The following is a 13,671-nucleotide window of genomic DNA, read 5'->3' on the forward strand; positions in this document are numbered from 1 at the left end:
GTTTGATCTTTTATTCCCCATTTTTATGTTTTTTAGTATTTTTACAAGTGCTGCAGGCCGTTTAAATATTAGCAGCGGCCATAATTGGCCATAAATAGCATGGGACTGTGAATTGTTCTTGTTCGCGGATGACTCGGCCCTGCTGGTATCCGGCAAGGACAAATCACAGGTGGAAAAAATCGTCAGTGCTGAACTCTGTAGAATTTGCACCTGTCACGCTGACAACAAGCTATCCATACACTTTGGTAAAACGGAATCCATCCTATTTGGGTCCCATATCAAACTTAAGAAGGTCAATGACTTCACTATAAAAGTGGGTGACATTGTTATCACCAGGAAAGATGAGGTCACCTACCTAGGTCCATTTCTAGAGGCTAATCTTTCCTGTGAGAAAATGACAACCAAGGTAATCAAAAAGGTCAACCAACGAACGAGATTTCTCTACAGAATCTTCTGTCTGGTCAACAAAAGCACCATAAAGATTCTCGCGGGAACTCTCATTCAACCCTTCTTCGATTACGCTTGCACCTCCTGGTACCCCAGCACCTCCAAAACCCTCAAATCTAGACTCCAAACATCCCAGAACAAGCTTGTCAGGTTACTTCTAGACCTCCACCCCAGATCACACCTCACTCCAACCCACTTCTCCAAAGTGGGCTGGCTCAGGGTGGAGGACAGAGTAAAACAACTTGCACTGAGCCTAGTCTATAAAATCCGCTACACCTCCCTGATACCGAAGTGCATGTCAAACTACTTCCAGAACGTAAATGACCGCCATAACAAAAAACACCAGGGGTAGCTCCGCAAACCACGTTAAACCCAGATTCCGATCTAACAAAGTCTTAACTCATTCTCCTCTATGCCACATCAATATGGACTACACTCCCAACAGGTGTAAAAGAGAGTGCATCTCTCTAAAAGGACACCTCCAGGCAGCTACAAACCCAGCCTAACCCCCTCCCCCCACCTCCCCGGATTGTAAATAATCCAATGTAAATAATCAAATGTGTATACGTGTTCTTATGCTTTCTGATCTCACTATGTTCACTACTTGCTGTACATATCCTACCATGTCAGACCTACACTGTTACAATGTCCATTTCTCTGATTATATAATTGTTTGCTGAAGTGCTGATATAAATAAATAATTCAATGTATATACTCTGATGATTAACTAGTTTGATGACTATTATGCTGATAGTATATATTTGTACCATGAATTGATTTACGTAGACCCCGACTTAAACAAGTGGAAAAACTTATTCGGGTGTTACCATTTAGTGGTCAATTGTACGGAATATGTTCTGAACTGTGCAATCTACTTATACAAGTTTCAATCAATCAAAACCCTGGCCACACCATGGACACCCCTGGTCTAAGCACTGTAAAACATGTAAATTTAAAGCAAATTACTGGCTAATAGTTGCATTTATTTCACAGTAATATTTACAGTGTTTTACTGTGAAATAAGAGTAAATTGCTGGGAAATATAAGGGTTTCATTTTACATGCAGTCTTCTGTTATAATGTTACAGTACATTTTGATTACAGTATTTTGCTTTAAAAAAATACTGTTAAATGTTGTGAAATCCTGGTATTTTTTTTTTTTTTTTACTGGGAAGTAACAAAGGAGCACCTTCAAGTTTCCCTCTTCAGATTCTTGCTGCATGTGTGCGCTTGACACATTTTGCTGGCGGCAACTGAGCGCACAATAGAAAAGTGAAGGTAACCTCAGCTTCATGACGTATTTCAGGCAAGTCTCTGCGTGCCAAACCTCAGATACTTACGTAAACGAACAACGGAAATAAAAAAAAGTACCTGCATTTTCCGTGATTAAGGTAATTTGTAACTGGACTAACCAGTATTATTTGTGTGTCACCTGACAGGACTTAATTACCTTAACTGCCCATACCAGGTGTAATTTTCCTAACAGACCGCTAGAGGGCGATGTGTAAATTGACACTGCCCGTGTGACTTATGCTGTATGAAGGGCACACAGGTTCATTATGTACATTCTGCCATCTGGTGGAAAAGCATTTATTTGTTCTTTCTATCCCATTGCATCACAAATATACATCATTTGTAACATAAATTATTATTAATTTGCACCATTTACGTGAAATTCAATAATTTTCTCACTATTTTTTAAAGCTATAATCAAGCAAAATCCAAACCCAAATGCTGTCTGATTGGTTAAATATCTTGATTCCCAAAAGCTTTTAAAACATACTTTTCAAGAGCATGTTCTTGCTTGTGTTTTCTATATATGTATTTCCTACATTCTTTTTAGACAGTCACCTCAACAATGGTGACCGTGATCTAAACTGAACTTTTTCCACAAAGGGCAGCATAGGGAAAAACACAATTATCACGTTGGTGCATTTTGTACACCAAAGATGCAGAAACCAATCCAATATTTTTTTTTACTTATTGAGTCAATCTAATTTTTTTGCCATTTGCTGCATAAAGAGTTGTAAACAAAGTATTTATGTATGATTGTATATTGTTGTATCAGTTTTCGGACGCCAGGTAGAAAGCTGCATTTAAAGGCCTACTGAAATGAGATTTTCTTATTTAAACGGGGATAGCAGGTCTATTTTATGTGTCATACTTGATCATTTCGCGATATTGCCATATTTTTGCTGAAAGGATTTAGTAGACAACATCCATGATAAAGTTCGCAACTTTTGCTTGCTAACAGAAAAGCCCTGCCTCTACTGGAAGTCGCAGACGATGATGTCACATGTTGATGGCTGCTCATATATTCATATTCATTTTAATGGGAGCCTTCAACAAAAAGAGCTATTCGGACCGAGAAAACGACAATTTCCCCGTTAATTTGAGCGAGGATGAAAGATTCGTGTTTGAGGATATTGATAGTGACGGACTAGAAAAAAAAAGTTAAAAAAAACAAAAAAAAACGCTATTGCATTGGGATGGATTCAGATGTTTTTAGACACATTTACTAGGATAATTTTGGGAAATCCGTTATCTTTCTATTGTGTTGCTAGTGTTTTAGTTAGTTTAACAGTACCTGATAGTCGGAGGTGTGTGTCCACGGGTGTCTTGACGCCAGTGTCTCAGAGAAGTCGACGGCAGCTTTATGGACGGCACAAGCTCAGCTGATCTCCGGTAAGAAGCGACTTTTTACCACAATTTTCTCACCGAAACCTGCTGGTTGACATTCGGTCAGGATCCATGTTTGCTGTGATCCATAGTAAAGTTTCACCTCCGGGAATTTTAAACAAGGAATCACGGTGTGTTTGTGTGGCTAAAGGCCAAAGCTTCCCAACTCCATCTTTCTACTTTGACTCCTCCAATATTAATTGAACAAATTGCAAAGGATTCAGCAACACAGATCTCCAAAATACTGTGTAATTATGCCGTTAAAGCAGACGACTTTTAGCTGTGTGTGTGTGTGAAGCGCCCATATTTCCTAATAGTCCGTGACGTCACGCTTACACGTCATCATTACGCGACATTTTCAAGAAGAAACTCCCGGGAAATTTAAAATAGCAATTTAGTAAACTAAAAAGGCCGTATTGGCATGTGTTGCAATGTTAATATTTCATCATTGATATATAAACTATCAGACTGTGTGGTGGGTAGTAGTGGGTTTCAGTAGGCCTTTAATGTATAATTGAATATAGTAAATGAGCTGTGGGCCACATATGTCCCTGGGGCCGACCTTTGCAGACCACTAGCATAAACACCATAAGAATGTGTCGGCTACATTCCTAAATGTGTCCATACCAACCATTACAAATAATCCTAAAATTATTTCACCTGAGATAACTCACAAATCAATAAAGAAAACTCCAAATGTTTTGTTATTTTGGTTCCTCTGCCACAGTGACGTTGTAGGTAGCGCAACCATGTTGGTATTTATGCAAATACGACCTCTCTCGGCCAATGGCTGCACAGTTCTGATCATCCTCAGCCAATCAGGAGTTACCTCTGTGACTCACCAAATAAGGAGCGACAACACCAAATAAGGAAACGCAGTATCTCTTTATAAGGAGGAAGGTAGTTCCCTTGTTGTCGTATTACTCCGCCGTCGTAAACGCTGGCGTAAAATGTGGATTGTTTTGATTAGTTTTAAAGCACGAACGGATGCATTTGGGTATATTTATGCAATTGAATGCATTTTATTTGTGACTTGCAAGTTAATGTTGTTTTGGGTTTAGTTCACAACTGGGACTATATCACACGGCGGAGTAACACAGTGACCGCTTTCCGCGATGTCCTTTTAGAGAAAGCGCCGAGAGTCAAGTCGAACGAGGAGGACGAAGACAAGTGTGGAGGCCGCCGAGGGTTCATTGAGCAGCATCACTGACAACTTTCTTCCCGGACTCTTCCCAGGTTGTCTGACCCGCTGGTACATGCGTCATTTATACGGGACAGCGAGCTCCAGCTTTGCGGGCTGTTGTCAACACGGTCGCCCCCAGTAAGTAGAATGTTACCGAGCCAGGTCGGGTCGGCACCACCGGGAAACGCGTCAGGTAGAGCTGCCGGAGGGCTCGGTTCAAGCCTCGTCGCAGGCGGGATTCGCCCCGTCTCGATCCGAACAGGGCAAGCTTCTCTGGGGCTCAGCGAGAGTGTCGCGCGGCACGGAAGCAGAGAAACCATCGGGATGTTGGGGGCGAACGGTCCAGGGGGTCCGCGAGCCGTGAGGTCTGGCAACGGCACCGGAGTGAGCCCGCTGCAGTCCGCCATCCAGGGAGGCATGGTGGCTCTCAACGCGGGGATGGTGCTGCCTCACGGCGCCAGGTTCGACCCGGACAGGGAGGCGGTGCCTCTGTGCAGCGGCTCGGACAATGACTCCGACTCGGGGGATGACGACGACCCGCTTGGGGACCACCGGAGAGGGGTGAAGCGGGAGAGGGCGGAGATGGAGGCGGCCGTGACGGGGCAGGAGGTCGGGGTCGCTCCCGGAGCTTACGGCCTGGCTCCCGGTGGGGTGGCGGGGGCCAAGCCCGGGAAGAAGACACGTGGTCGCGTCAAGATAAAGATGGAATTTATTGACAACAAGTTGAGACGTTACACCACTTTTAGCAAGAGGAAGACTGGCATCATGAAGAAGGTGAGTGTTGCAGCCATGTTCACTCACCTGCACCTGAAATCTCACATGAGATTACACAGCCTGCTGGTTGCAATGTAGCCCAGTGTAAAACTGCACTGTTGAGTTGAGTTTGTGTTTCTTTCGAGCATGCATGCATGCATACAACATCTTCCCAGTTTCTCTATTCAACATGTTCGAAAAGGGGTAGGAAGAAGCAGAGCTCGTTTATTCCTATACTACTTGTATCACCTGAAAGTCAAAAAATGTCCATTGATTCAACGCTGAGCTGTGATACAGCAAATGGGGCTGAAACATACAATGGCTGTCAACTATATGCCAACTCATTGTCCAGCCCAGCTCTTATGCCATTGAAAATGTGAGGTTTACAAGCACACTTGTTTGCATCCTTACATCACCGGTGTCAAACTCAAGGCCCAGGGTAGGACAAATTATTTAGGGTGGCCAGCGAAAGCGTGACAGTGTTCACCAAGAAGGCATTGCATTTTTGTTTGAACAAAGTTGATGTTATAAATATTTTGAATTTGTAAGCTTTTTTAGAAATTTTTTCATCAATGAACCTTTTCAAAATGAGGATGTCGTTGTGGCTTGTGCAGCCCTTTGAGACACGTGATTTAGGGCTATATCAATAAAATGTGTTTGATAAGCTTAAATATCTGCTGTTCTGAAGAAAGTTTTTCATCAGTTTGTTGTTAGACTATGCCAATAATGAAATGAAGCATGACTGAGGCAAATGTGAATGCCAACCACACCAAAGGACTACAACACCAAAATGCCCTACAGAAAGGAAAGTCCTACACGTGCATCAATGTTGACCAATTGAGGTGTGACTTTATGCATATGCCTTAACTGAAGGCATGATTTGATACAAATGCAAGTGTGATCACAAACCAGCAACCACCAAGTACAAGTGTGAATGTGCACTAATATTTTAGTCTAATTTATCTTCTGGAAAGGGTAGTGTAGTGCAATTGCACACCACTGCCAACTAAATAAAAAGCAGCCAGTATTATCAATACTTTTGATATCAAGCAAGGGAGCGTATGACACGTGGTGGGTTTCAAATAGAACTGTCATTTGCTCATGTCTATTTATGACCATGGCCCCCCCAAACTATCTCATACATGCTCTGGCACACGTTTCATGGATCTGCATATACCTTCAAACGATCGTGTCAGATGTATATTGGTGTGTTTGCAGGGTTGAGTATTGGAAACAATCGATGTTGCCTGTATAAACTGCCGTCGGTGCCCAGGCTGTTCCATGTGCCACTGAAGCAGCAGGATGCTGGCAGGCGTATGTAGCAGTGTGCAACAGCAGGCCTTTAGGTGCCAACAGCTGACTCAACCTCAGGGACACCCACCAAAGAACAGACCGCATGTCATGAGTGACAGGCCATTATGGACAATGTGATGTCGTTATGTATGCAGCGACAGTGGTTTAGCAAGGCTTTGATACTTTGTGTATATTGAGTACGTACCTTTTGTCAGACGTATAACATTGAGTCGTGTGTAGTTGTCACTCGGGGACTTCTGATGTTGATTGCTGTGTCAGCTGTTGATTTAAAATCATTTTTCAACTCACACCCTGTAGTCTGCAGCATTTTTCTTGTTTTATCGCCTCCACCTCTTCTTTTTCTATGTATCTCAAATCGTTGTCGTGGAAACTGAGGTTTCTTTATGTAGGCTCTCGGAAACATGAACACCGTGAGGATGGAGAAAGTGGTGCATGGAAAACACTTGCACAATTCAGTGTTTGCAGGTTCAAAAAGTCTGGTTTTGAAGTTTTGGTCTCTTTTAGAAAGGTTTTTATAGATGCACAGGAATCCTTGCATGTCATAAAGTAACCCGTTATTATTGCGCGCCCTACCCATTTTGTGGCAATATTTACTTATTATTAGTAGTTGTTTGCAGAGCAACATCTGATTATGTAATGTAACTATATGAAAATGTCATCACGACTATCGTGACCAAAATGACCACACTTAAAGTATCATTATTATTATTATTGTTTGTCAGTGTTTCCCACAGGTCAGGCATCTATTTGTGGTGGTGTGGTCGGGCGCCGGGGGGTGGGGTATGGGGTGTTAGGGGGGACGAGGCAGCGGCGGCGGCGATGACCAAGAAGAACGTGGAGTTGGAATATAATTACAACACTTTATGTACATATTTATATAATATGTAACTACAGGCTCCATTCACAGACAGAGTCCCATTGCTTGTATGAGCGGTTGAGTGAGTCAAAAGCCGGGAAAAAAAAAGAATTTAAAAATATATATATATTTTTTTTTTTTTTTTGTGGTGGCCGTAATTCTTTCGTGGCGGGCCGCAACAAATAAATGAATGTGTGGGAAACCCTTGCGGTATTCTTGAGTATGTTCAAAAAGTACTTATGCACACACTGGAACCTTTTTGACCAAGTTTTTTTTTTTAAAAACTTAAATAAATAGACTATTCTAGAAAACCCACTATTTTACATGTTTTGTGTTTCTAAAGCTTTACTGCCAGTGTTTTTGTCTTACTATTTTATCTGTTTTAATGGCCATACTTTTATTGTTTTAAATATGATTTGTTTTGTACCACTTGAAGGTTTATTAAAATGAAAAATGCGTAGCAAATTAAATCTATTATTATTATGATTTCTTATTACTGACAGGCTTTTGGCGTCCTACTCTGTTCAGCGGTCCTTGAATGCACCTCAAAACAGGTCTCGTTTTGTCTAAGAAAAGAGCGATCACTCTGTTGTAAGAGAACACAGCTTGTAGGTTCAAGGTGGACAATTGAATATCTTAGTTGCCCAGACAGTAATGTGTTTGTATAAGTTTTGATTGATGGATGTTGTTTCTTAATGGGAAAATACATTATAATGAGGTGGCAACTTGTCCAGGGTGACGCTGCCTTCCGCCCGAATGCAGCTGAGATAGGCTCCAACACCCTCCGCGACCCCTATAGGGACAAGCGGTAGAAAATGGGTAGATGTATGTCTCTTGTTGGCAGCACGGTGGAACAGGAGTTAGTGCATGTGCCTCACAATACAAAGATCCTGAGTTCAATCCTGGGCTCGGGATCCTTCTATGTGGAGTTTGCATGTTCTCCCGTGACTGTGTGGGTTCTCTCCGGGTACTCCGGCTTCCTCCCACCTCCAAAGACATGCACCTGAGGATCGGTTGGTTGGCCACACTAAATTGGCTTTAGTGTGTGAATGTTGTCTGTCTGTGTTGGTCCTGTGGTGAGGTGGTGACTTGTTCTGGGTGTACGCCGCCTTCCGCCTGAATGCAGCTGAGATAGGCTCCAGTACCCCCCGCGACCGCAAAAGGGACAAGCGGTAGGAAATGGATGGATGTCTCTTGTTTTCATGTTAGCATTTAAGCTGACGAGCTGGTGGCAGTCAGTCCTCAACTTTATTATGGTGCAGTTACTGTATCAGTCATGGTTGTTCAATAATTTTCATTTAAAACGGTTATACTAACCGTTGGGAGTTTCACTGCGGTTATCGTTATTACCGTTTATCGTTAAAATCCTAATGTCAAACAATATTTTTTTTAACTGAACTATTATGTGAGTATAATTAGAATACACCTTCTACTATAATTGTAACCTATGCAAACAATTAGAATCATTAAGTAAAGCAAAAATACGTTGAAATTTATACAACCTTGCAATCATTTATACAACCTTGCAATTATTTCATTGATGGACAACATGCAACCCAAACATTCCAAATATCATTTCATAAAATAAATAGACAATCGGTCCAACATATCATAAAACGGAGGGCAATAGAACTACAAACCCCGTTTCCACAGGAGTTGGGAAATTGTGTTAGATGTAAATATAAACGGAATACAATGATTTGCAAATCCTTTTCAACCCATATTCAGTTGAATGCACTGCAAAGACAAGATATTTGATGTTCAAACTCATAAACTTTATTAATTTTTTTTGCAAACAATAATTAACTTAGAATTTCATGACTGCAACACGTACCAAAGTAATTGGGAAAGGGCATGTTCACCACTGTGTTACATCACCTTTTCTTTTAACAACACTCAAACATTTGGGAACTGAGGAGACACATTTTTGAAACTTTTCAGGTTGAATTCCTTCCCGTTCTTGCTTGATGTACAGCTTAAGTTGTTCAACTGTCCGGGGTCTCTGTTGTCGTATTTTAGGCTTCAAAATTTTCAGTGGGAGACAGGTCTGGACTACAGGCAGGCCAGTGTAGTACCCGGACTCTTTTACTATGAAGCCACGCTGTTGTAACACGTGGTATGGCATTGTCTTGCTGAAATAAGCGGGGGCGTCCATGATAACGTTGCTTGAATGACAATATACGTTGCTCCAAAACTTGAATGTACCTTTCACCATAAATGGTGCCTTCGCAAATGTGAAAGTTACCCATGAGTTGGGCACTAATTCACCCCCACACCATCACAGATGCTGGCTTTTGAACTTTGCGCCTATAACAATCCGGATAGTTCTTTTCCTCTTTGTTCCCGAGGACACAAATGTTCCTAGTTTTCAAAAACAATTTGATGTGTGGACTCGTCAGACCACAGAACACTTTTCCACTTTGCATCAGTCCATCTTAGATGATTTTGGGCCCAGAGAAGCCGGTGGCGTTTCTTGATGTTGTTGATAAATGGCTTTTGCTTTGCATAGTAGAGCTTTAACTTGCACTTACAGATGTAGCGACAAACTGTATTTAGTGAAAGTGGTTTTCTGAAGTCTTCCTGAGTCCATGTGGTGATATCCTTTTAGAGATTGATGTCGGTTTTTGATACAGTGCCGTCTGAGGGATCTAAGGTCACGGTCATTCAATGTAGGTTTCCGGACATGCCGCTTACGTGGAGTGAGTTCTGCAGATTCTCTGAACCTTTTGATGATATTATGGACCGTAGATGTTGAAATCCCTAAATTTCTTGCAATTGCACTTTGAGAAACGTTGTTCTTAAACTGTTTGACTATTTGCTTACGCAGTTGTGGACAAAGGGGTGCACATTTTTTGGGAAGCCGTTTTTTATACCCAATCATGGCACCCACCTGTTACCAATTAACCTGCACACCTGTGGGATGTTCCAAATAAGTGTTTGATGAGCATTCCTAAGCTTTATCAGTATTTATTGCCACATTTCCCAACTTCATTGTCACGTGTTGCTGGCATCAAATTCTAAAGTTAATGATTATTTGCAAAAAAAGAAATATTTGTCAGTTTGAACATCAAATATGTTGTCTTTGTAGCATATTCAACTGAAAATGGATTGAAAATGATTTGCAAATCTTTGTATTCCATGTATATTTACATCTATTACAATTTCCCAACTTATATGGAAACGGGGTTTGTAAGCAAGTAACATTCTGCATTGTTTGCAACAACACCGAAATGTTGGAATCACATTTCTCGTTGGTTAAAAAAAAAAAAAAAATTCCCCTGACCGTAATAAAATAGTGCCACAAGTGCCTGCCCTTTAGAAAGGTCAAATTCAATTGTATAACATGGGGAAATAGGGGTCCAAATAATAATGTGCATTTTTTTCCACTAAGAAATTATAAAATGTTTTTAACAGTTAGTACCTGTGCCCAGATGAACCATAAAGTTAAACATATACAAACTACTCATTTTGTCATCAAGTTTTTTTGCCCCGAGGTCTTTTCTTTCAAACTGTTGCCTCTTATCAAACCCATCAGTCCTGTGGCTTTAGGTTTGCTGTAGTGTCCGCTATCAATACTAGGTCTTTCCTTAGTAACACAGGCAGCTTCGTACCACTTCTATAATTCGTCATGTCACGTTAGTGAACTTTAAGGTGACTTATCAGATTTTATTTGGTTGAAGTTTCTTCAACCATGCCCGTTTTAATTTCTGCAGAACACCTTTTTTATAAACTGCGAGTGAAATGTCTACTGACATGCTATTGAAAAGCCGCAGTGGTGACTGGTGCGCCATGATGCTTTTCTCTCTACAAAACAGGCCGTGCATGCATGACATCACAAATATGCGACCGTTTTGTAAGGGAGAGGAAGAGTTGGGGAGCCAGTCAGCAGCAAAGCCAAAATAGAGAGACCGACGACAAATAAAGATGATAAGCCTGTATTATCGGCTCATTTTATCGCATAATTGCCATTATCGGTCATAATTATCAGCCGCCGATAATATCATAAATCCCTAGTAAAGAAGAAACTTGTTGCAGAGAATTTCTATCCTAATTCTAAGCAAGAAAGTCACAAATGTTTACTTGGTACATGTTAAACACTGGAAGTGAAGTCACTATTAGTAATCCGTGAGACATGGAGAAGGGGTGGGATTGAATAAACTCTGTATCTTCCTTCTCCTTTTCAGACATGTTGGGTTGCGCCAATGTAAACGTATAACTTTGATAAGCATGTTCCAAATTAACTCAATAATTAGCATTACCTTTACACATATCTAGCCTTGTCAAGTAACAGTTGCATGTTTTGACATACAGAACAATTAAAAGTTTAATATTATTAATGCAATTTTGAGATTGACCAACATTTTTTTGGAAAATATGTCTTTAAATTTAGTTTGAACTAGGGCTTGGCGATATATCGATATACACTATATATCGCGGGTTTGTCTCTGTGCGATATAGAAAATGACTATATCTTGATATTCGAGTATACATTCTCACGCAGTTGCTTTTAGCTGCTGGCATTACACTGCAGGCTCTTCTCGCTCTTGCCTGTCGCTCCTTCTCACAAACAGCAAGAGCACCTTCTTATACACATCACATACAACGTCATACGCCCTCGCGGAGCAGAGTGATCGCAGCATGGGTAACGTTAGCTGCACGTAAGCGATGATAATACGGACCTTCGACCTCTCAAGCGGAGCCGTGCGAGTGGTAATACGTGAGAAAGACCGTGCGAATGAAGGAAGAATTATTTGAAAAACAGCAGGGGGTCCATCGTCTGTCGGTGGTTTGGCTTCAAGTGGGAATATGTCGAACAGACAACCATAATTTGTCAAGTGTGGGCCAAAAGTGTTGCTACAAAAAGTAGCAGTACTGCTAATATGTAGCATCATTTGAAAAGTTACCTGCTAGAGAATGAAGAGTGATTACTCCGCAAGTCAACATCTTCGTTCGGTGCCACACGCCCACACCATCAAAATGCCCAAGCAAACATTTCCAGATCAACACCGTATGATAAAAATAGTCAACAACACAATTTCATATCGTCCATAGTAACCTACCACATAGCAAAGGACGAACACTATTTGATTTCCTATTATGCAGCTCATTTTTATTTGACAGTTATTTAAATACCTTGTGTGATATCATGCACAAAAGTGCACTTTATTTGTTTTAAACTGATGTAGTGGCGTTCTGTACAAAAAGTGCACTTTAGTTCAGTGTTGTTTTTGATGTCATCTTAATGACATCATGCACAAAAGTGCACTAATAGCTTGTTTGAAAATTTCTCTGACAATCTTGCACTTTCTGTTTTGGAAATGACATGAAGAGTGTTTTATGTATTGTGCCCTGCGATGAGGTGGCGACTTGTCCAGGGTGTACCCCGCTTTTCGCCCGATTGTAGCTGAGATAGGCGCCAGCGCCCCCCGCAACCCCAAAGGGAATAAGCGGTAGAAAATGGATGAATGGATGAATGTTTTTGCCACTGCTTAATAACTGTTTAGTAAATACAGTTTCGGTCAATTGACTTAGTTGTGATTTCCTTCTCTGCATGAAAGTTTAAAATGAGCATATATTAATGCAGTATGAACAAGAATGTTTCAATGTAGACACATGGAATCATCATACTGGTTTGATTATATGTATCAAGTGTTAATTTAAGGCTAAGGCAAAATATTGAGATGTACAGGTATATTGTGTATCACGATAAGGCCTAAAAAATATTGAGATATTAAAAAAAGGCCATATTGCCCAGCCCTAGCTTGAACCAATGTTGTTAGACTATCTCAGCAAGCATCAAAAGTTCTGGGTGTGTTTTTCAATTGTTCGAAGCTTTTTGTAATGTTTTTGTGACTCTTATTTCAATAAAATACATTGGCAATTTTGCATAACATTTTGCAAGAACACAGTATAACTTGTTAGAGCGCGTTTACTCAAAAAAGGGAGTAGTCTCAACAAGGTGTGTTAAGAGAAGTACGTTCAAAGGCAAATGAAGACAAAAGGGTTTGCAGGGAATAATTCAAAAATATGCCGGGTATAGCCGCTTTATTAATGTAGAGTGTTGTGATTCCATTTTGCATTAGTTAACTTTTTTTTTACACTTACTCGCAAAGGAGTGTGTTAAGAAATTAAGGATGATTACAGTTTGACGCCTGGAACTGGGAAATTGGAGTTCCTCAGGTGTCCCTCAACAGATAGTGTTGGACCTGAGATGTTCTATGTACATAGTTAATCTGACTTAATATCTCCTCAGTTTGTCCAGTGACCGCTTAATGAGGCAGACTCATTACATGGCAGCTCTGCTACTGCCTGTCTCCTTTTTGTTGCAATGCTTGGTTTTCAGGCTACGTGGCATAGCCACCTTCTCGCATACCTGATACCCATTTCCTCTAGACTACTTAAGCTCACCAATCCATTCATTTGGCGCCTGTAGATTTCTG

General features: G+C 40.9%; 1 protein-coding gene across 6 annotated transcripts in view; it reads left to right on the plus strand.

Annotated features, from left to right (window-relative positions):
• Positions 1–4,223: 4,223 nt before the first annotated feature.
• The window catches only part of srfb (serum response factor b), a 78,490-nt gene continuing 69,042 nt past the window's right edge, over positions 4,224–13,671 (plus strand). For 2 of the 6 annotated variants that reach the window (XM_061910695.1, XM_061910693.1), the window contains exon 1: positions 4,225–5,082. In XM_061910695.1, the coding sequence (XP_061766679.1) occupies positions 4,456–5,082 (627 nt within the window). In that variant the 5' untranslated portion in view covers positions 4,225–4,455. Of the gene's footprint in view, positions 5,083–13,671 lie in introns of all 6 variants that reach the window. The other 4 variants (XM_061910692.1, XM_061910697.1, XM_061910694.1 and 1 more) reach the window with 3 other exon arrangements.

The sequence above is a fragment of the Nerophis ophidion genome, linkage group LG09, assembly GCF_033978795.1.
Source record: "Nerophis ophidion isolate RoL-2023_Sa linkage group LG09, RoL_Noph_v1.0, whole genome shotgun sequence".
Lineage (NCBI taxonomy): Eukaryota > Metazoa > Chordata > Actinopteri > Syngnathiformes > Syngnathidae > Nerophis > Nerophis ophidion.